The following is a 25,012-nucleotide window of genomic DNA, read 5'->3' as shown; positions in this document are numbered from 1 at the left end:
CTACTCACGACCTGATTCGGTTATTTCGACTACGCAAGTCGAATACAGTATAACAAGTGAAGGGGTTAGAAGACAAGGGGTACAAGTCCATTTTTTTGGTGAAATGAGTTAGACACAGATTCTTGTAGCTAAATATAATAAAAAGTTGGTGGCCAAGAGGTATAAGTCAGTCACCATCAGGTGCTGAGCTCTAGCAGTGAATACCCTTGACTACTGAACAATAACATTATTTTGATGAGTGGTCAAGAGATACAAGTCACATGTACCCCTTGACTACTGAGCAGGAGGTTTGAAACAGCTGCATGGCACATTGTTGTTTTCATTACTCTGTCTGTCAGTGAAGTTTACTGTGGTGGGAAGAGCTTATTATTGTTATTATTAAATATTGTTAATAACAATTATATTGCTTATTGTTAATATTAATGAAATGAGAATTCATTTTTGTAATATTTTGTTAATATTTGGATAATAGACAACTAGATAGAAAGAAATGGCAGACAATTGTTCTTCTGATGGAAGTGATCCTAACCTCTTTGAAGGTAAGTTGTTTACTTAATAAGTAATTAAAACCTGTTTCATTGTTTGAGAGATGAATAGTTTACATTTTAACAAACAAATATGGTACTACCAAGATCATTTTATGCACACTTTCTTCTTAAAGGACAAAGCCTTTTCTGCTTCTTAAAGAACAGTTATTCTGGAAGTAGGCTAGGCCCATTGTAAACATCAGCTTCTATTATTAATTAATGAATTATTTACACAATTTTGTTGAAGACAAAGGCTTATGTACATCAAGTTAATTAATTTTGTTTTTTTTCTGCAGATGACACAGACGCAGACCCTGACTATTTGCCAAGTGGAAATGAAGACAATTCTGCAAGAGATCTTTTCAGAAATCGCCCATCAACAAGTAAGTTTTGTATTATTTATCTAATAAGCTAGGCCTACCATATTTTCTCCATGTAAGTAAATTAGAAGAAAAGCAATCAACAAACTGAGGATATAGAAATATAGTAAAAGAAGTAAGTTATTTGTTGTTACACAGACCAGCCAAAATTCCTGGCTACACAACAATTCTGAATTAGGCCTAGTCACATTAGTTAGCCTTCAAAGACATTATATCAGCTGCATAGTAGTACTACATTAGTCTTGCCTCAATTATAATAACCATAATAATTTATCCACTGGAAAAAATAAACTACCACTCTGCATTATTTATTTTCTGTTTAGTTCACCTTTAAGGAAAAAAATATATGAAAAAAATTGTGAACCACACCTCTTCTGACTAATAACAAGGTGACCATACAATTAAATAATCGTGGACAATAAATGCTTATACAAATACATTACAATGTCTAATAATTAAAAAAGTTTTAGCAAAGTCATAACTTTATACTAATTTTCTAATCCCAAAATCTATTCTCCAGGTGGCGTGGTTGTAGAAGAGCAAAATAATGGACCGCCTGCAAAAAGACCAAAACATGAAGGAAAGAAGAAAACAAGAAGGCCTGATCAGTGGAAGAGAAAAAAGGGGTCGATTGCTCTCAATAAAGGGGAAGGGTACACTGACAGAACAGGGAAAAACCATCAATCAAAGCAGGTCAGAGATTTTAACCATAATTGTAGGTACGAGTGCAGTGATATTCCTCAAGAGAAACGCCAAGAAATATTTAATGAGTATTGGGCTCTTGGAAACTGGGAGTTGCAGTCGGCTTTCTTGAATTATGTAATTTTACACCATAGTCCACATCAGACCAGAGCAAACAATGAACATTACAATAAATCTGTTTCGTGCCAGTATTTTTTGGTAGGAAAAAGAGTATGCAAGGAGTTTTTTCTTAAAACAATTGACATTTCCAACAAAAGAGTTATGAATATTGTAAAAAGAAAACAACTATCAGGAACATCTATTTCACCAAGAGACAAGCGAGGTAAAAAAATTCCTCCGAACAAAACCAACCCAGAAAAGTTGGAGTTTGTCAAGGAGCATATTATGAAATTTCCTAGATACACTAGCCACTACTCACGTCAACAAAATCCAAATAAAAAGTATCTTAATGCTGGCCTTAATGTAAAAAAAATGTATGATTTTTACAAGGAGCTGTGTAAAGAAAAAGGTAAGGAGCCTGTAACGCTTCCATACTACAGGTATGTTTTTAATACTAAATTCAATTTAAGTTTTCACAGGCCACAAACAGACACATGCGCTACATGTGACAGACTCCAACAGCTTATTGTACATGGATCACCTGACGAAAAACAGGCAGCTACAGTACAGAAAGAACTCCACCTACGCAAGGCAGAGAGTGCTAAAGCACAATTAGACAAAGCCAAAGAACAAGCCAAAAATGATTCAAGCCACAAGGCGGTTTGTTTTGACTTACAAAAAATGCTGCCAACTCCAGTCTTGACGTGTTCTAAGGTCTACTATTCTAGACAGTTGTGGACTTATAACTTGTGTATCCATGACATAAGCTCAGGACAAGCTTCTATGTATTTGTGGCATGAGGGCCAAGCGTCAAGAGGTTGTGAGGAAATTATAGGAAATTATGTCATGCATGTTTCAGTACGTGAAGGCACTGCCCCCCACCGTTAATCATTTAACATTATTTAGTGATAACTGTGGGGGACAAAACAAAAGTCATTATGTAGTTAAATTTTGGCTGTATGTTGTTCAAAAAACCCAAGTTGAAGTAGTCGACCACAAGTTTTTGCTGCCAGGCCACTCGTACAACAACTGTGATCGTGATTTTGGAACTATAGAGTTAGCTAAAAGAAACACGAATACATCTGTGTTTGTTCCTGACGACTGGGCTGGAATCATTGCTAAAAGTTGCAAAAGGTTCATGGTAAAATGTATGGAAGAGGAAGAGTTCATTACACTTGAAGGGGTACAACATCTTTTTAAAAGATCTGTTGTAGGAATCAGACAAATGCAGTGGCTTCAATACAGAAAAGACGTACCATGGACATTGTTTTATAAAACAACTTTTAATGATTCTATGCCATTCTCAACCTATGACATGAAAGCAAAGTCATCTGGTAGAACTCCCACTGAACTACCCTTACTAGAACCAAAACAAGAAAGGAAAAAAATTAAAGCTTCCAAGTACAAAGACCTTCAAGAACTTCTACCCTACGTTCCTCCTATCCATCATGAGTTTTACAAAAAACTGGACTATGAAGGAAACCCCCGTGCTAAAACCAGGAGTCAAACTATACAAGTTGAAGTGCCACAGCCTCAAGTATCAGAGCCAAACGATGAAGGAGCAGACTCTATAGAAAATGGTGGGAATTGTTATGAAACAGTCTCTGACTAAGTAAAAAAACACTCTGGTTGTTATATATCGTGACTATTCAGAAGAGGAAAACAAAATAAATTATTACTTTGTATCAATAAAACAAAACTTTCTTACTTACACTAGTTTTATTCATTCCATGTTCTTTAAACCATCTATTTAGTTTGTGGTCAAGGGGTACAAGTCATGACTTAAACTTTTATTTTAATAATAACTTTACACCCAAAGCATTTAAAAATGTAAACAAGCATGAATAAACTTTTCAGTTACATAATCAAACACTAAAAAATATTTTTGTAGATCTACCACAATGGTAATAATTTTTTTTTTAACACTGACTTTAACCATGATTTTCTCAGAAACAAGTTTTTTGGACTTGTACCCCTTGGCTTATAAGCCCTTCAAGTGAAATTAAGAATGTCTTATTTTATCAGACCAAGTTAAGGCTAAGAAGCCTTCTCTAACACCTTAAACTGGTGACCAACGTCTTAAAGGTGACTTTAAGATCGCTCCGCGATCACCCATCCAAGCAGCAGCCATTCTCGACGTTGCTTGATTCGGTTATTTTTAACAACCTCCGTACCCACAAGAATGGGCTACTGGCATACATTTAAGAATACTGTTATGTAAAACACGAACCATAATCGGCAATATCATAGTGAATATAACATTACATTATACTTGCTGAACCCGTCCACAGAAAGGAAACAGCTGTCGGTGAGAACTTCACCAAGACCTGTGACGTGCAACACCAGGAGTGTGAACCCCGGAGCCATCTCTCCACTCACACCCAGCGTCATAGTCGAGGTAGTCGCGGAGGAGTTTATCACCTTGTGTTCACCACAGCTGATGATCTCATTTTTGGAAATTACCTATAACAATTTGTAATCGTAAAAGTTTGCAAAACGTATTGTATAAGTATGGCGGCTTTTCTTATTTTTGGCCTTATTAAACATTGTCATTATTTTCGAAATGAAAAGGTGGAGCAACTTGTAAAGATTGATGTGTGAGAAAAGGAAGGAATAGCCTTTGGGATGTGATACGAGTATAATGAAAAACAGAGAGAAGAAACGGTACTTTGGGATTATACCGACCACACTAGTATGAAGAACACAAAAATAGAAATTTATAGAAACAAACATGATAGAACGAAAAAACAACTCTTCAATTACAAAATTACAAACTTACAAGCATTTCCAGGTATTGTGATCGTTATTGTTGTCGCTGTTATCTTATCTTTCTCGAGAATCCTGATTACGGCAGACCGCGCGGCATCACGTGATTTGCACGGTACATAATTGCCTTTCCATTACAATTCAATTTATATTTCTGATTAGCCCCTCTAGAATTTGATATTTTACTGATAGGTACTATCTCGAGGGATGTTTTTCTTTCGTCGACATCAGCGCGGGGCAGCACCGAAGGTGCTGCCAAAGCCCGCGCTGATGGCCGGAGGCACTCGCATTTTGGGTGGCGGAATGTGATCAAGAATAAAAACAAGTTTTTAGTGTTTTTTTTAATAAAGAGTTTAGTTTGGTAAATGTTTGTTTTTGTTGAATTTTTGTGTTTGGAGAAATGTAGAGGTAAAACACGGAAGTACAACAAAGCGATGCACCAGCTGAACGGGCGGCGAGACTCTGCAATCACGTTATCTACTAGACGCTCGACTTTGACCTCTGTCTGAGGATGGGGAGGGGTTTGCGATAAGACAATTCCTGTTTTATATTGACGAAATATTGTTCTACGCTAATCTAGTAATCAGTAGAAACGAAATGTGAAATAACGATTCATGTCTGGGTGTGGTCGGTATAATCCCAAAGTACCGAAGAAACTAATGTTAGAAGAGGGAGGAATGAAGAACAAACTCCGATCTTCATTTCTTCCACCTCTAGCACCAGTCTCCTCTTAAAAGTTCAGTTGGTTTTTAAAGGCAGAATAATAGGTCTGATAAACAATAGATGAATAACGAGAACAAGCAGAAACACAAGCCATTATTTTGAGGAGGAAGGGAGTACTGCTTAAACATTAAAAAATATTTATGTACCTACTTTCTATAATTAAATTTATGTATCAATATATTAGTGTACTAATGTAAAACAAGTAAGTATGTAGCTATTAATATGTATTTTGCTCCATGACGAGAAGGAAATTTAGTAAAAGAAAGGAGGGGTAGGAGCAGATATAACAATAAGCAACAAAATGAATAAATGGTACATTTACAATAGAGAATCGTTACTTAGAGATTTTACCATTCACTTATTTACTAATACTGTCTAGTATAGCCGTTCCAATAGTATCTGTCAATTTAAAAATATTTATATTACTTATATTATGGATTAAATTACTGGGGGTAATTTATTATCCACAAAGGAATTAACATAATGACATAATCATATGATCAATTTTATAGAGTTAAAACAGCTGAACAAACATTATTCCTTCTTTCACTAACCCTTTCTTATTGAATAATGTATGTAAAATGTGTTTATTAGCCTAGGGTTGAGTAAGAAACATAAACAAAATGGCAAGAAAATCACCGGACCCTTCATCTTTTTCAACCACAACCGTGAAACCTTCATTTTTTGGCAATAGCTTGGACGCCTTCTCAAAGTACAGTGTTGTGAAACAGATTGGGAATGAAGCTAGGTTAACGCGTGTAAGAGAAATTGACAATTTGTCCAGACTTTCAGAGGACAACGCAGAACCAGAACCGAATCTCCAGAACTGGGAGAGATGGTTAAACATCCATAAACAACAGCAAGAACAGCTGAGTGCCAAGTTGAATAGACCTCCACAATGCATGGTGATGAACTCAAATCTGTGTGGTAGCCTTTACGTAAATCAAGAGAAACGTCTCTTAACGGAAGCTTCAAACGTTACCATTTGTGATAGATACAGAGGACATCCAAATTTTTGGATGACTGATGATAATACAAGAAATAATGGAAAGTCATTGGGGATCTACCAAACTATACAGACAAAGTACGATAGATCTCGCCTGAACCCTGATTCTGACATATGTTCCCGACCCACACAAGTGGAATATGTTGGTATTCCTGATGCCATTTACCGCGAAAAGGGACTTACTGGCAAATCGTGCTTGCCAACATCAAAAGATAAATGGGAAAAGTTATCATATGTTGCCAATAAAAAAGAGTGTTTGAGGGAAAATCTTGATATAGTTCAAACGCATAAACCTGAAATTTCGGATGTGGCAATTGTAGGTACAAGTTTGTCAAATTTTGCACCACATTTATCAGAACCACTAGTTGAAAATGAAATCACAGAATCAGTGGATCCAAAAACTTCTATTCCTTTTGAATGTGAGTTCATACAGTTTGAAAATAAAATACCGATTCTAGTGGTTATAGACAATGAGAAATGTGAAGGCAATTCAAAACACTGGATAGTTCAATTTGATGACTGTCATATGAATGAAAACTATGAAAAAAGTGTTATTTTCCAAAACACTGGACAATCATCCCTTAGGTACTGTTGGGAAATAGTATTCCCAAAATGGACTAGTAATGATAATATACCTGTAAGGCATTGGAAAAGAAAGAGTAAATGTTTTTATTTTAACAAAAACGATGGTGCAATTATGCCAGGAAGTGAAATGGAGCTGGTGTTCAACTGCAAGCCCCAAGCTGTTGGGATTTTTATTGAAACATGGGAGATATTATTTAGTCATGAGTCAGATGAGTGGCAATCATCAACTTTAGAACTTCGTGCCATAACCACAGAGAGGCTTGACAGTATGGACACAATGAATGTTGTAGATACATACCTTGAGTCCTGTACTAGTTTGACAGTTGCAAGGAAGACTGTTGAAGAGATTCTGGCCAGAAATAGACTACTGAAGCAACAAGACATTCCTTACAGCTGGAACTTCTTTGAGGAACAGATATTTGTACATAACAACCCAGAATTGTTCTATGATAGCAAAAGTGTTCTTGTGTTAAAACATCTATATGAAGCGCTAAATGAGGGTCCCTGGGATTATTCTGTGGGGAACTTGAGAAGAAAACTTCTGCGAAAGACGTCAAACAAGAATTTGACAGAAGAGATAGACGTCTACACTGCCACCGTGTACCAACTGATGAAACCAAACATACCCTACTCTGTATTGAATGAAAAACACAAAAGTGTATATGAACTGCTGTGCTGCTTCGTGAATCAAATGGAATCCGAAGGTACAGCTCTGAAATTTATTTACACGATTCCAACTAGATTGAAACTTATACAAGAGGTCAGTGTAGATTATAGCCTTAGCAATCTGTCCACATTGTCAGCGAAACCTAGCCCAAAACCAAGCATGTCAAGCAGAAAAATAACAAGAAAAAGTTCTCTATTGAAAAACAAGTTTTCAGTTGAGAGAGACTCAGTTGACACGCATTCCGTTGGAACTGACTTGGATTCAAAAATCAGTGAATGCGAAGGCGTGGAGAAGAAACAGGAATTTTTGGAGGCTTTATTCATTAAAACGTATATTCATTTGGGCCGAACAATTGATAACATTTCAGCAATTATTGATTCATTTGATTCTCAAAAGAAGAAAACAGCCTTAATAGCTCTTAAAAAACGTAATCTTTGAGATACCAACTTTAATGTTTTAACATATCTATTGTTAATTTTATGTTATATTGTAACTTTTTGTAGGTTCCTAAACACTATTTTCATGTATTTGAATTATGACTTATTTTACATTTTAATCCCTCCTACCTAAAAAGTTTGTCATGTATATATGAAATATAACATCACAAAATATAAAATGGTGCAATATTGGTATTATAGGGATGGATTTAAGTTCACAAATTAATACAAGAAAACTGAAAGATACAGATTTACATTGTCCTGGGATATTTTTATTTTCATAAGAAATCTTAATAGTACATTTAATGTCTAATACCTTTATTGAAAAAAGCGTAATAAGAACCCAGCTTACTTTATTTACCTATTATTAAAAGTTGAATATAATATGGAATCATTCATCATAGTTGGTTGTTTTATGTATATATCCTGATGAAGGTAGCTGATTAACGAAATAACCTTAGGATATGACTGATCCGTTTAACCAATCAGCGATTAATAAGTCTTCCTTATCTCAGATTGCAAAGTTTTGATAATTTGATGCTATCTTCTTTCTTATTTCAACAAAAAAGTTAAAAAAGATAGCGTCAGGTATCAAATCTTGGCAGCCTATGAAAAAAGCGTTATATACAACTGATTAGGCTAATCAGCGATTGGTTAAGCCAATCACGATAAAGCTCCGCTCAATCACTCACCCGCGGAAGTGTATTTTTGGACCTGCAAGTTTTTGTCTAACAGTTGCTGACTGAGGTGACTCTCTACAGCGATACTTAGATATTTTAAGATTGGAATTGTGATAACAGCTTGTAGATGCAGAAAGTCTTGTCGACCATCATAATACCGGTCGCACATGTCTAAGAAATAAGATTAAACGGAGTCGGTTAAATTTGGCGATCGACAACAGCGATTCGAACGCGATTGTGAGCGTTTCCTAGTCGTCGCGATCAAATACGCCGAAACGCCCGGCGACTCTGTCGCGGCGATAAATCTGTATAATGCAACAATTTGGTTTTGCTAGATTTGGTTTAACATTTAGTTGGCTAAAGATGGCTCTCCATAGTGAAGCCTAACTATTAAAATTTGCATTGTACCCAGCAATGATTTTCAACACGGTGTGAACTGGAAAACCTAGATGATAGTTATTAAGGCTTTGGTAGCTTAGTAGTTTAACCTAACTACTAGATTAAAAGGGATTAGACTTTTTAATAATGCATTTTAAATTGCTTCTTCTTTTGTAGTCTTACTCTAGTACAGAATTTTTGCTAAGATATTGGTGTAAATTCAATAAATTGTTTAAATTCAGGAAGTAATATGAGGTGAGAAATGAATGTCAAAACATTACAGTTCTGTTTTTTGTGTGACCTTCTACTATCTGAGAGTTTTCATATGTCGTCATCAACTTGGGACTAGTAGGAGCATTTTACTATTCATTTCTGATATTCCTCAGAGGCAAAATCACTGTTCAAATTTAAGATTTACCAGCACTAGATGAACTTCTCAAAATCATACTGTGACTCCGTATTGGATTTTTACTAATGTCCGGTATCACTGTAATTTTCTCATACATTTCCGAAAGACAGGCATTTTATAAGAGGCTTTTCCTACTTAATGTGACCTAACCGTAAATAAAACCTGAACTACTTATAACTACTGAAATATAACCTTTCACAAAATTGCTCTATCCCTCAATTGGTGCTGATGTAGCACAGTTTTTTGCACTATTTTATTTAATTTGGCTTTTAACAGCTAGTAAAGTAGACATACTATACATAATACACAGAAATTTGTATTGTAGCACATATTACAAATATATATATATATATATATATATATATATATATATATATTACACTTGTATTAATACAATACACTCATTTTAAATCCTTTTTTAAAAACACAAGTGAAATTAAATGTACTTATTAAAATAGTATTACTTACTCACAAGGTACTGAAAACTGTCCAGTCTCAAATTCGATTTAACATGGAAAATAGCGTATTCATCGACTTGTACGCTTGTAGAAGAGGAAAACACACTTATGAACTTCTTCGTGGGAGAAAAATGTCTGACCGCCTCAAGCTTGGCTTCTATTGAAGTTCCGTCCTCACTGGTATATGAAGCTTTTATTATGATGCTGTCCGTTATATTGGAAGAGTCAAATCGGAACCCGAGAACCCCGTCTTGTAGATACGTATCGTGAGAGACTTCATCGACGAACCTTTCTTTTGTTTGATCGCTTATAAAGTTTTCTTCGTCCCAAGAGTTCCTGTGATCTTTCCCTGCCACCAGATCGGGCAACCTCATCGTCTGACCGGTCTCCAGGTGCAGCTCCACTTGAACTCGCATCCTTGCCTTCGCCAATTCTTCTGCGGGAACTTTTTCTTTGTCTTCATACATGACGGCTACCTGTTGGCGAAATACGAATTTAAAGTAATAACGTTATTTCTCTCTATATACAGAGTGTCCCGTAACTCTCTGGACAAACGTATACCACGTTATTGCTCAGGTCAAGGCAAACATATTTCATCATAATATGAACATGAGCCTCCGATGCTTAGTTTCCCATATGTCTGTCTGTATGTGTATTTATTAAAAAAATGAATATTTAAAAAAACTAATGCATTGAATTATACCAAATTTGGCTCAAATGTTTATGACAAATAATTGCCAGTGACTGATAAATAATATATCATGAAATTATCTTTAGTATTTTCAAAATTGCGATAATTAAAACTTTTAAAATCTTTAGAACCTGCAATTTTCTCGAGAATTACAAGAATAACAGATTTTAGAGGATTTTATCACAAAGAGCTGCCGTTTATTCAGTGTTTGTATTGATGGCTATTCACTGAGAACCTCAATGTGGGTCATGTCTTGTCACAGTAAATCTGCTCTAAATCAGCTAGTTATTATTCCATTCAAATAATTTTGGTGTCATTAGTTTTGTGATAATATTCTGTAAAAACTGTTACTCTTGTAATTCTTAAGAAAAATTGCAGGTACTTAAGGTATTCAAAGTTTAAATGGCCGCCATATTGAAAATAATAAAGATAATTTCATGATATATTTTTTCAGTACTTTTCAGGCTTTGTTATCATAAACATTTGAGCCAAATTTAGTATAATATAATGAATTAGCTTTTAAGATAATTTTTTTTATAAACAAACATAGACAGATGGGAAACTAAGCATCGGAGACCCATCTTCATATGGTGAAATATGTCTTGACCTGAGCAATGAATTGGTATACCTTTGTCCAGAGATTTACGGGATACCCAATATTATACGTAATAAATAAAAATACAAATTTAAGTTTTTATTTAGGACAATGTTTAAAGTCGTTTCTACCTAGCATTATACAGCAGTAGTAGCAAATCACATATTAATGGTTTTAAAAATAATAAATGCATTTCCAGCTATTTTATCATGTGCACTAATTTTTACAACACAAGGTTTAAAACTGTATGCCAGGTTGGTTACAGTTGTGTACAGCTTAAATATAAGCATAAGTTATTTGAAGTTTTCAATAGTAAAAATTAATATCAGGGTGTAACAAAACTCTCTAAACAAACTTTACTGTAAGATATTGTTCCATGGAACAAGAAACGATATCCAAAATAAGCAAAGTTTTAATTGTTCACATCTTCACTGCATCATTACCTGTGCATTACAACAGTTAGAAGCTTATATCTACATTGTTTACTGACCGAATTTATGATTTACGTGACAAAGTTTGTGTAATTGGATTTGGAAATAATGTATATATTCCATAATATCTTCATAACTTATGATTTTATGGTATTAAGCTTTAAAAATTAAAAAGTCCGACATCTTGAAACTTGATACGATAATGTAATATTAATTTTCTACTGATTTGTGACTGCAATAATAATAGTTACCCTATATCAAATTTGAGTCGTTTTACCTAAATTTTGTGTAGAGAGTTTCGTTACACTCTGTATGTGTAAAGTACTTTAAATTATAATTTGGATATATACTAATGGTTAAGACTCAACCAGAGCTTTGTGTATGTGCACTATATTATTTATATTACGACCAGAAGTAATAAAGGACCGATAGGCCTACTTTGTGACGAAGTAAAGAGGTTGTACTGCTTTTCTTTTTATTCAAAAGAGGAAAGCATTACAAGAATGGAACTTATCATATAAAAACCCAAAAACATTATTTGAAAAAAAAATTCGAATTTATTAGTGCCTGCAATCATAACTATCGACATTAAATATACACTGTGTGATTTTGTACATCTTGAATATTAAAAATATATCTAATCTTTTGACGTGACAACGTCTTAAATTAGGTTGCGGCTCGGAGTCACTCATGAAAAAGTGTAACGCCCGGTAACGTTACGATGCCCGTCCAGTGGGTCCGCCGCACGGGATCCGCACGGGATAAAGCAGATAACTGTGGGTCCGCCGCACGGGATAAAGCAGATAACTATGTTTATTCGTGAAAATGTGGAGTGCTTAGATTCGTCATTTACAACAACTACAACAATAAAGGTAAATAATTGTACACTGATATTTCATTATCGTAAACTACTGTATGATTGATTGATTAATTGTTAGATTGACACAAAAGTTGAGAAACTGAGTTTATAGGTTATGTCATACTATTGACAAATGTTGATAGTGTTAAGTAAATTATTAGTTTAAATCACTCTGCAATCAATCGTAATTCAGCCGATTGAGAAGAAACAGCGCATATTGCTAGTCAAACATTTAAAATAACAAATTATAACCTCTAACCTGTCATAACAGTGCGACCAAACAAACGAACTAAACCGACCAATCACCACGCGCGGAGTTAGAATTTAACTGTGTTTAGCAAGAATTTCAAATTCCAATTTTAGTAAATGTTTTATTCAACTTTACCATTTACAATAACAAATTTTAATTAATTTCAAATTATGTACAATGTTTTAGTAAACAAAATATATTTCTATAGTTAAAATTTGTGCAATTCTTATTTTCATTCAATTCCTTGTTCCTATTGTGCAATTTAATAATATTCATATCAATAAATATTCTACCGAGAAAAAGACGTTGTCACGTAAAATCTTCGCCCGTAAAACCGACTTTACAGGCAACCATAATATTTTTTACTTCTTAGTTGTATGGATTATGGAAGCAAAAACTCTCTTACTACTGAATAACAAATAGAACTATAGTAGGGACCATTAGAGAGTGCAGTTGAGGGAGGAGCCTATTTGGCGCGTGACCTTGGAGCAGCCAATGAGGATTGTGCGACGTTGCCAAACTGGTCCCCTCTGTAACCGCAGCGCGCCGACTCGGGCGGCAGTTGAAGTGTTTTGTGGCAACGTCGCGGCGCCTGTTCATTCTATTGGTTGCCACCAACTGCACTCTTTCGTGGCCTCTACTTTAAATACCGTACAGATTGTGTTCTGGGGAAATCAAACCTCTACTAGGACATTAATATACCCTCAAAAATAGTACCGTAGCCTATTGTCCTGGTTAGGTTAGGTTTGATTTGGTATATCATTGTAACGTTGTTGGGTTAAACTATATAGAATATAAAAAATATCAAGTTGGACAACTTATTGTGGAATTCTGCAGTTTAAAAATACCTATTCACTGTTTATTTGGCTGATAAACAAATTATTATTGTATCTTGGTCAAGACTTACATATCCGTAGAAAGGAAGGCCAGGTTTGAAGGTTGCCGGTGAAGCACTGAGGAACCTGAGCTGAAGTTGTCCTGGGATGATGCGAGAGTGGCTGTAACCCTTCACGGTCTCTCTGCTGAGCAACTCGGTTATCTCAACTTCCAGCCTCAACTCCACATCCCGCGCTGAACCCATCCTAGAGTGGATGAGTGACATTGGGATCTCAACTGTATGAGGTGCGCCTTTCTGAAAACAGCAATTTGTAAAATTTTTTAAGAGTGAACAGATTAAAGCTAAATTACTGGCAATTAATAACAATCTAATCATAATATGGTTAAACTATATATTTAATTTAAAAACTCATAATATTTACAAGATCACTATAGTAAACAAAGTAAGGAAGCTCAGTGATCTCAGAAATTAATAACATCTCCCTAAGGCCACACCAAGTAGGTCATTAGCCTACTATGAACAGTTAAAACTAGTTTAATAAGATGGCTGTCAGATCTTCAGACCTTCATTTTCAGACGAACAATGACTCCTTTATTGTTTACTGCCAGAGAAATATTTTTACAGTAACTCGCTTATCAACTATTATCAATTATTGTAACCTCTTTCTAATCGGACAGCATCCATAAGAACAATAAGCCTTTAATTTTGAGTGTTATCATGTCATACTGCGAATCAACCACACTTGTTTTCTTCTACAGAACATGGTTAGATTAGGTTATGTCGGGACGGGTCGTGTCATGAATGTTAGGTTAGGTTAGGATTTGTTATGTTAGGCTACCTTAGGTCACTGTAGATTAGGTTAAGTTAACCCTTTGAGCGTCAGCAGGTCTTGTAACGTGACCTTGAGGAAATTTGCTAGTATGCTGGAGAACGCATTATGCGACCCGCTATATTTAACGTTACGTAACTCCCGCTAAAGAGCCGGAGTTACGTAACGAAAGGGGCCTTTGGGAAAAATGTTTTTAATATTATAACCCTTTTAGTGCCATGCATTAAAAAAGTTTACTTGTTGAGGAGTTTCACATTATTTTTGGTCTTAATATGCGAGAAGTGCCAAAGAGTTTTGGCCAAGGTTTTAAGAGAAAATGTATAAACATATAACTAAAGAATATATCTGAAACCGTTTTGTCTTGTTTTAAACATTAATAAATTAACTTAATTACATTTAAAACACATAAATCAATACTTAAAACTTTCATTTTTTGAGGCCTTTACACATGAAAACCTTTACTTGTATGAAAAAATCAAATTTGTATTTTCAACTGGTTTAACTATGAGAAAAAATAGTTTACATTGATATTAAATCCTTTCTTGTTGTAGAGCAGAAAATATTTAAAATTAAATTTGATATACTGAAGATAATATTTACAAATTTTAAAGTCTAAACTAATGTTTAGAATAAATTGATGGCAAAAGTTTGAGTGTAAAGATGTTCTGATGGTTTCATACCTGTTTAAGTTAGGCTACGGTAGGTTAGGTTATGTTAGGTAGGCTATGTTAGGTTAATTTAGTTTTAGTTAGGTTAGGTAAGGTTACAACATAAATAGCACATTACCCAACAAACTCTTGCCGGATTATCTATCTCGAAAATAATATCTGATTGAGGATATCCTCAATTGTATTAGTTCATCACTTAGTGATATCAGTCACAATACAAACACAATACAATTTTTGAAATCAAGTCCTATAAGTCCTTGAGAGATGGAGTGATGCCTGTGCCAATAAGTTAACGAGCTTGTATTATGATCATCGGTTATTATTATGTACACATTAACTTCTTAATTCTTAAAAAGAAATTGTTTACATTACTCACAAAGAAAATGGTTTCTTCTCGCAACATTACAAATGTCTCATTGTTGGCTAATCGCCTGGCTGAAATCATCAATGTCCCGTTGCCATCCACATATCTCTGGGAGGTGTAGAGCCCATAAACTGATCCACTGATGACGTCTTCTGTCTCAGCAATATAAGGTGGCAGTATCACATGCACCTGAAAACTATACTGAATTACTTGTTTTTGCACAAAATAAAGTTATAAACGAATTCAAAATATTAGTTTTTAAATGGCTGGAACCCAATTTGGAGGCTATATTACGGTACACTGGAGGGGTCATTAAAATATATAAATACTAGCTGTTTTCCGTGGCTTCGCATGCTTTTCGTAAGCTGTATCCGTGTATGTACACTTCTGGTTCAAGTTAATTATATTTGAACAAGAAAATCTATCGAAAGTGTATGTTTATAGCCTTTGTACGCGTACATGTACATTATTATAAAGTGGTCTAACACTCAAGCTTTAAGTTCAACCGGAAATTTACCTTAAAGACAAATATATCTCATAACTTAGCTCTTTCAAAATAGTGTTTGGCTATTTAATATTCGCAACTGTGTGGTAATTGCAGTTTATAGTGTGCAGGCTCTTTGATAACTTTTATCTTTTGCAGCGCCACCTGGTAGCGAGTTACATGAATGGGCTCGCCATAAAAAAAAACTCTATCAAACCAGCTCAAGCATTAGCACTTATTAACTTATTACTGATTATACTAATACTTAATACTACACTAATACCACTAAATAGTTAATATGTATGCTTAATACTAATAATCAACTATGTTATTTCTTCTTAACTGTGCAGGAACCAGGATTTTCCGTTTATGGATGTAAGAAGTCAATAACACTACGAATCGGTATAGGCAACCAGTAATAAGGAAACCTAACGTATCAAAAAGATTAAATATTTCTCATAAATCAATGCAGAGTCACAGAGTGGTTTTGAGAAGTTCGTCTAAAATGAATGAATAATAAAAAAGCCCCATTCCCGTTTCCTTTTTTCCTCCATCTGTTTCTGTCATGACGATCCCCATTCACTAATAACTTGGTGATTGGCCGTTCAGTGCAGACCTATTGTTAACTGCAGTCCTTAGTTTGGTTTTAATAATTAGTGTTTTGTTATTATTAAGAACATGTTTTAGAGTTAGTGAAGTTAACATACGACATGGTTGTTGCGATTCCAGACTTATGCGTGTCACAACGCACTGGTGTGATTAGTTTATTGTAACCTAGATTAGGTAGTAATGCACCTGAGGAAGAGATCAAATTACAGATCTTGTGTTTAGAGATCAGAACGTAGTGTTACTGATTTCTTCTATCACTGAACAATAGCACTGCTGATAAGTTAAGTGTAGCATACACTGAGAATCATTTCCAATTTATAAAGTACTCGTAGTTACAATTATAGTTTTTAGTTAATGTTAATTTTAAAAGTAACTTAATTATTTGTCATGTAAAAATTGGATATTAAATGTTTCGAATGATTTATACAATTACTCCTGTATTCATGGATTTCTCAAACATCAAAAATATCTTTAGTACTAAGGCTTTAGTTTAATTTAAAACACAATTTGATAGTCTGACCCCATATCGAATTAGAGGTATGTGGAATTAAATTTGATTTGTTGAATTTGATTGTACCTTGTATTATAATTGGGAATATTATTTCTTAATTTACAGTTCTTTAAAAACAAAATTAATAATTTAATAGTGATCAAACTAGGCAGAGCCAAGAGTCATTTACCTGAATAAGAGATCAGATTGCAGATCTCGAAATATAGTGTTACTGATTGTATTGTATCACTGAACGATGGCAAATGTCTGGAAAGTTCTATTTCCTTAAAAATTATTCTAATCTTTACTTTTTATCATACTCGTATTATTCAAAATACCAGAGCTAATAAACAGAATAATTGAACATTATTATAGTAAATTTCCAAATTTTAAAGAATATGAGAATCAAAATCTTCCATTGAATTACAATAAAGCCTTTTCCTTGAACCAAAACGTATTCTATACCTGTCTTATATACCTCTTAAAATTATTATTTAAATTAGTAAGTAGTATAGCACTATCCAGTAATAAATTCCATGCAGTGCCAAGCCGAGAAAATGCTGAAAAGTTTACCTCAAACAGAGGGTCAAAGTAAGTCTCCACTTTGATGACCTGTTCCTCAATTTGGTTCCAAGCTTTTATTCGTATTTTCCAATATCCATCTTTTGCCAATTTCGGAAGCTTGAATCTCAAACTTGAGACACCTGTGAGAAAGAGATATATCCATAGATGTGTGAATAAATGAACAAAGAAAGTACAACAGCCATTTCAAAATGTTCAATAGATACGATGTTACTGATATTATAGTAGTTTTCTCACTTTTATTAACTTATATCTAATAACTGTATCACTAGACATTTGCTAGAATATTTTAATTAACAAAGAAAGTTTCAAAATTGGTCGGTGATATACATTTCATTAAATTATAGTTTTTAATAACTAGTATAGTTCTGCATGAACCATGCACAAAACAGCATCAAACATTGCCAAAATACTCGGTTAAAACTGATTTTTGAAGTAACTACTTCTTTTGGCGGGCTATGGATGTATGTGTACCCAGGGGAAAACTTTCGTTCCGCGTCACGGAACGTCACGCATGTTTATGTTTTCCACATGCCTTCAAAGTAGAATGACAGCTTGACCGAAACATAAACAAACCGTTATCTAACATCTGATTTGAACATACATGGCATTTAAAGTACGTTTTACTGAAACAACCAGGCAATGAGAATGGTGTCTGTAAAGCAACTGTGACGGAGCGTACATACTATAAATTTTACAGGTAGAAAATATTTTTATTGTTTATTTCTTTTTCAGCTAATAATAATGTCATGGAGGTAAACGAAGACGTTATTCTAAATTCATTCACAAAAGAAAATAAAAAAGTGGTGATAAAAACCCTGAAACAGTGAAGCAAATCCCGCGACTGTATTACTTTTTTATATTAAACTTATGCTTTTTACAAACACATTTTTTCAAAATATTTTATATAAGAATGGAATTAAGGCATTTTGAGGATCCAACTTGGACTTCTCTGGTACTGTACAAAATAAAATATATGAAAACATTACACCGCGCCGAGTAAAGAAAAAATGTTGTGTCTTTTTTTTGAACTATTTAGGCCTATTTTGTAATTAGATCAATTTATAGGAAGAAGAAAATATGAGACAATTTACATACCGTTATTTGTGTAAGCTGAGATCCATCTCCTCATGATAACACCGTCTGGGTCCTGCAACGTTCACGTTACATAGAAAACATAATAACTAAGGTAGCAAGAAAAAAACATCACGAAGAGTAAAACACATTAATTTTTTTTCTTTCTTTTTTATTCTTTTTTTCTTGCGAATAGAATACAAGAAATTTATCACTTTAATGCTAACATTTTAAACAGAATCAACTAATCTTTGAATAATAGAGAAATGTATTTACCGATACTTACAAGTACATACACCTCTAAGCCATCATTGAACGGGCGTAGATTTGTGTGAAGCGCTACAACTCTGAATCGCACTGAAATCAATTGAAGATTAGTGGTGGGACAGATTTATCCTTTCTTTCATAGTTTCTGTGATAGCTACTTGTTTTAGCAATAACAGTTGTACATAAGTAAATCACAAAATAAATTAAAATTCACTTAAATTTGATAAAATAGTTCAAATTAACGATTTCATTGAATTTTAATATGTCACCCGTTTTTACTGTCGGACGCGACACTTCTTGCGGATGTAAGTACATCTTAAATAGCAACAGTTTAAAACAGAGTGTTAAAAAAACAGCAACATCATCAGTTACAGCAATAATTTCAGATTGAGGGACTTGTGGACAACAGTAGTTTCTCGGTATTCAAATCGAGACCGATATGCGACAGACATGACTTAAGACTTCTTATACTGGAATTTTAAAGAATTATTAAGATATATAATAGAATCCGCACTGTGGTCACATTGACCACTTTAGTGTCATCCGCATATGGAACTACAGATACAGACATGTGGATTATTGTTATTTACATAAAATTAACAACAAGGGGCCAAGACTTCATCCTTGAGGTACGCCTTTCGGTATTGGAAGGAGGTCTGACTTAGTTACACCTGTCTTATTAGCTACATGCACACACTGAAAACTTTAGTGAGACATATGACCTGAGCCACTGTTGTGCGATGTCTCTAACACCAGTAATCTCTAATTTAGAAAAAAGAATTTCAAGATTGACATTATCGAAAGCTTTACTGCCATCACAAAATATCCCAGCTGCACATTGAGGGCTGTCGAGAGCTGCATGGATACTAAAAAAACTAAATATAATAGTACAAATATATAATTGTACAAGAAACCATTTTGTTTCTATGCAGGTTTTGGTATTAAATCCTTTTAAAATTTTTTCGAAGATCTGTTCAAAATTGTCCATACATATATTTATTTTTATACATAATATTTAAGAAATAAAAAGGTATATTATCACTAACAAATATGAATTAGATTTGGCCTTTAAAATTAAATTCATAGATTTACCACTGCCATGCATAATTAATTACCAACACCAAAATTATGCTATTAAAAATACAAAAATAGCTGGGACGTGTTGAAAGTATGTCACAGTTCTTAACATTTGTGTTTAAATTGTTTTTTTAATAAGAGAGTAGACATCGATTTTGTCTTAGTGTTTTTGCACATGAAACAGTAGCGAACGTCTGTAATAATCGTGACATTCCAAAAAATCATCCACTAAACATTATGAATTTCAACATTATTTTGTTTGGCATTATTCATTTACCTTCTTGGCCTGCCCTGTATATAGGCCTGCTTGTTTGGACAACTACAGCCAAGAACCTGGAATCGAAAGAGAGCGCAGAGGAATTTTGGAACAAGACCATTCCGTTGTTCCTTCCTTCCACATTTAAAGTGTAACTTCCTGGTAGAATGGACATTGCTAACTGAAACAGGAGGAACAATGGTTTATAGATAAACAAAGATGTTTAAGAAAAAAGTAGGAATCAGCCATAAAACAATTTAATAAAAATATAATATCCTAAAAATTACAAAAACAACTTCATTTATTTTACAACTATTTTTGAAAGCATTACAGGATTTCGAACATTTGCCATCGTTATAGGTTATAAAATGTATAACACAACGTTTCGAGGATTGGGATCGATAATACCTCCCCCACATGACGAAGAGGATAGATTCCAATCCTCGAAACGTTGAGTTATATCTTTTATAACCTATAACGATGGCAAATGTTTGAAATCCTGTAATCGTTTAAACCCTTCCATCATAAATAACAAACTTTAAACAAAGAACGATTATTTTTGTTTGTAGCTAGTTGTTATAGTCTAGGAAGGAGGAACCAATTGTTTTGTACAAACACCCAACCTGGTTTTCTTGTAATCGATAGAAAAATTTCACTTAAGAAGAATTTTATCGAAATTATCGTCAGCCATGCTGCTATCGCGGAGATTTGGAAACGTGTCAATGGGCGTTTTATTTGATTTTGTTGAAATGACAATTTTTCCTGGATCATATTTTCCCTAGCTAACCAATATAGGTTTAGTTACCAAATATATGTTGAATTAGCAACAGGTAACTATACTGTATACAGACCCTAAAATGGCGATGTTCAGTCTTTTTATCTGTGGTCTGGCGGTGATACAATTATTTATGTGTGTGCCAGTCAATATTACGTGTATCGAACTACAATAGATGTAATCAAGGACGTAGCCAGCAAGGGAGTCTAAGGGGTCCGGATTAACCCCAAATATTCATTATTTCAATTACCTTTTTAGTAAACGATTATTATTATTTAAATAATTCAGTATTAGTGACATGTACTGCTGAAAGATCGTTCTCAACAAAGAAACGGGTCAAGAACTTATTAAGGAACAAAATAGGGCCTTACTCTCTGCCCAATATGGGAAATTGACCTCCTCTCAAAATGTTTTCCTGGTTACGTTCTTGGATATGATCTGAAATTTTTTTCATATTTTTGTCCCTTTTAACACCTTCCCAATTCAACCTCGCCTAGAACTAACATGGTTGACGATTGTCTGTCCATGGACAAATTCCTCTATCAATTTCAAGAAAAACCAGGTTAAGTGCTTATACAGTACGCAGTCTCGGCTCCTGGGCTGGGTGAGTTGGAGTGACATACATATTATTTATTTATATATTGTATGCAGACCTGTTCTCAGATTGATTTTTTGGTCAATTTTAGTTATTTACTTAAATTATATATACAATAGTCGACATATATGCAATATCCTTACAGCTATTTTTACATTTTATAGTTCTAAACAAAATACAATAAATTTCAGTACAAAGGAAGAAAAACCTTTAAACAAGAATATTAGGCTAAGCAAAAATTTATAAATTAAAATAATGCTCTGTACAAGTTCAGACACTTGGTATACCTAACTGAACGAAAGAATAATTTTTATAAATACAAAATTGAATGGTTTGCTTTATAATAACTCAACAAACTTTGTCAATTTGGGATTTGAACTCACCAACTATGTCATTGAACACATCTACCTCCTGCTTGAAGAAATTTAAAAGTCTTAAGGCTTTAAAAAATAAAATTTATAGTGTTGGACTGTGTTACATTTCTGGATCCTATTTAAAAGAACGTAACTGTCTATTAAACCATGATTAATTTTGTAAATAAACGTAAGACCAGGTTTGATCCTTCTGGATGTAAGTGCATCAAATCGTAGATTCTTCTAAGAACTGCCGTTGAAAGGTTTCGGTAAGGTAAGGTAAAGTAAAGTAAAGATGTCTTATTTTATCAGGCTACGAAGCCCTCTCTAACACTTGACTCGGGGACCAACGGCTTAAAGTGCTTCCGAACCACCACCAATAACCAAGACAGGATCACTCAGCTGTATTACAAGATCACCCATCCAAGCAGCAACCACGCTCGACGTTGCTTCATCCGGTTATTTTGCGACAACCGCTGTACCCGGTACACACAAAGAAAGTTAAATTGTTTGTAATGTAAATATCGAAGGAATTTGTTTTGGACTTGTTCAAGTGCTGAAATACTGCCAATTGAAGATGGATCCCAAACTACAGAACAGTACTCCAACCTGCTTTTGACAAAAGAACTATACAACGCTTCAACTGAATCAATAGTAGAAAAAAACTGTTACCAGGACCTTGTCCTCACTGGTCTTTTTGAAGGGACCATGTCACGGACGGTGCGGGTGCTAGGGCCTGAAAGGGCCCGGGGCCGAATATCTTTTCCGGGACCAGTAAAACCTGAGTACTGCCCTGATTGTATGAGCTACTCATACAACAACTGATATATATATATATATATATATATATATATATATATATATATATATATATATATATATATATAACAGGAATGTTCACGTCCGCGTGAATATCTGCGCTCACCGACTTTGCAGTGAAGCCCGCAGTAATATTGTTAACACAAGTTTGGTGCTAAAATGTAAATCACAGAACCCCACCCCCCCCTCCTCTTACCATTTCCTAGCTTACTCAACCAAGTTCTGACTGTATTTACTGCAATGTCGCCCTTAGGAAATAGAAGTACTATCCATGTATAAATAGAAGCCAAACTTTTTAAAAATAAAACGTATTTAAATAAAAACGATTGTTACAGTGGATTTGATAGGAGGAAATGCACATTATAATTTAATTTTAACTCCGTAGGCAACAAAAGTGAGAATTAAAGTTTTTTACGAATATTATTAATAGTTTTATAAATGTTGACAGAGCTTTTACTTTCTCAACCTGTAACAAATTGTGCTACCTAGTTTAACTCCTTAATTGGAAGCATGTATGTAGTGAGAGATTTACAGACATACGGGATGATGTATCTAAATGGATACAAACTATGTAAAGGGTCAACAAATCTTAAACGTGGTCCTGCACGTTAAAGTATAGAATTTTAGGTCTGCCTGTTGGAAGTTCTGTACAGGATGAAAGTGATTTTATTCGTAGGCTAAACTGCGGCTATTTCACCAAAATAAACAAACACTATATTTGAAAATGTTAAAAAGTTTCTTAAACTTTATTTTGCCCTTTTAAAGGGATCTGTATAAATTTATCGAACAAAAAAACCGACACACTAGAGTATTGAAGGACTCGAAATAACGGAACGATAGAGTTATTGTATGGAAGGCGGACTGCCCTATAACCTTTGACCCCAAAATCGATACCATTCTTCCTTGCACCAAGTATCAAGACTCTATGATCTTTGTATCAACAGTTTCACATTGACGGATAGACAGACGGAGTAACCTTTCACATTTAGTCCCTAAAATCTATTTGTCTTACTTTGACTCATCCTCGAAGAGTTATGTTTATACAAAGAAGATACAAATTAATTTTAAAACCTACCTTGAGAGGCAAAGCAGAGAGTGTGTTGGTGCTGATGTCAAGAGAGCCCTCAGCCAACACCTGGTCGTCTCTGACGATGCTGGCGTACACCACCGCCCTTTGCAGCTCGTCATGCATAAACATTGTGAGCACATTGTATAACATCCCTGGCCTTACAGTCTGAGGAGAGATAATGATGTACCGTCTGAAACAATACAACACAACATCAGAACCTCTAAGTGAATGTTTGTGTGTTAGTTATGATGTCAAGAGAGCCCTCTGCCAACACCTGGTCGTCTCTGACGATGCTGGCGTACACCACCGCCCTTTGCAGCTCGTCATGCATAAACATTGTGAGCACATTGTATAACATCCCTGGCCTTACAGTCTGAGGAGAGATAATGATGTACCGTCTGAAACAATACAACACAACATCAGAACCTCTAAGTGAATGTTTGTGTGTTAGTTATGATGTCAAGAGAGCCCTCTGCCAACACCTGGTCGTCTCTGACGATGCTGGCGTACACCACCGCCCTTTGCAGCTCGTCATGCATAAACATTGTGAGCACCTTGTATAACATCCCTGGCCTTACACCGTTAAAATATAAATTTTCACCCATTGCAACCCATTTTGTTCCTCTCTGAGGAAACTGTCTATGGGTAGAATGTGACTACTTTATATGTAACTATGTGCACTAGGACACTCTAATAACCATCTGTTTGAAATTTGAATATTGATAGCCTATTATTTCAGCAGCCACCATTTTCAAGAATAAAACTTTTGAAGTGTGGCTTGTGTTCTTGTAATAAATCCTTTAAAATTATAAACATATTGACCTAGGTTTGCATTTTATTTACATCAACGGAAATTCCCCCACGGACCGCACTCCTACTGTAGGCGAGGCTATTGAACAACAAGGATAACCGTATCTAAAACTTTTGTAAATTTGTATGCTACGGTTTTAAAAATATTACGATGATTCTAGATATTTTAAACGCCTTGCATGCCCACGACATATAACCGTTGAGTTATCTTTTCCCGTAATTTTTGCATAATTATGACTCCCATGTCATAATGATTGTTTTAAGGTACCGTAGCTAAGTACTGAGAGAGTTCGGTATACTTGACCTTGAAAACATCAAAAGATATTTTTGGCTTCAGATTCACTAATATTTATCCTCGTGTTGCCATCGGAAGTATCTGTCATAGTTTCACGCCTTAAGTACGTCACTAT

At 34.5% G+C, this 25,012-nt stretch overlaps 2 protein-coding genes across 2 annotated transcripts in view; one reads left to right on the top strand and one right to left on the bottom strand.

Moving 5' to 3' along the window:
• Positions 1-23,999, bottom strand: part of LOC124364573 (alpha-2-macroglobulin-like) — a 55,113-nt gene extending 31,114 nt beyond the window's left edge. Inside the window, exons 1-9 of the mRNA XM_046820131.1 lie at positions 23,799-23,999; positions 20,203-20,362; positions 18,868-18,938; positions 18,606-18,657; positions 17,499-17,629; positions 15,355-15,531; positions 13,551-13,775; positions 9,832-10,293; positions 3,974-4,171 (exon numbers count right to left, since the gene is read on the bottom strand). Of these exons, the coding sequence (XP_046676087.1) occupies positions 3,974-4,171; positions 9,832-10,293; positions 13,551-13,775; positions 15,355-15,531; positions 17,499-17,629; positions 18,606-18,657; positions 18,868-18,938; positions 20,203-20,362; positions 23,799-23,942 (1,620 nt within the window). The 5' untranslated portion in view covers positions 23,943-23,999. The remainder of the gene's footprint in view (positions 1-3,973; positions 4,172-9,831; positions 10,294-13,550; positions 13,776-15,354; positions 15,532-17,498; positions 17,630-18,605; positions 18,658-18,867; positions 18,939-20,202; positions 20,363-23,798) is intronic.
• LOC124364574 (MYCBP-associated protein-like) lies at positions 5,675-8,071 on the top strand. Its single transcript, XM_046820132.1, has one exon. The coding sequence runs from the start codon at positions 5,821-5,823 to the stop codon at positions 7,891-7,893; it is 2,073 nt and encodes a 690-aa protein (XP_046676088.1). The 5' UTR covers positions 5,675-5,820; the 3' UTR covers positions 7,894-8,071.
• Positions 24,000-25,012: the final 1,013 nt, after the last annotated feature.

This window comes from Homalodisca vitripennis, chromosome 6, assembly GCF_021130785.1.
Source record: "Homalodisca vitripennis isolate AUS2020 chromosome 6, UT_GWSS_2.1, whole genome shotgun sequence".
Classification (NCBI taxonomy): Eukaryota; Metazoa; Arthropoda; class Insecta; order Hemiptera; family Cicadellidae; genus Homalodisca; species Homalodisca vitripennis.
The sequence above is the reverse complement of the archived record's forward strand: the minus strand, read 5'-3'. Positions and strand labels throughout refer to the sequence as shown.

Bases quoted from the DNA above. Each gene is read 5' to 3' on its own strand.
- LOC124364574 (XM_046820132.1), top strand. From the start codon at position 5,821: ATGGCAAGAAAATCACCGGACCCTTCATCTTTTTCAACCACAACCGTG.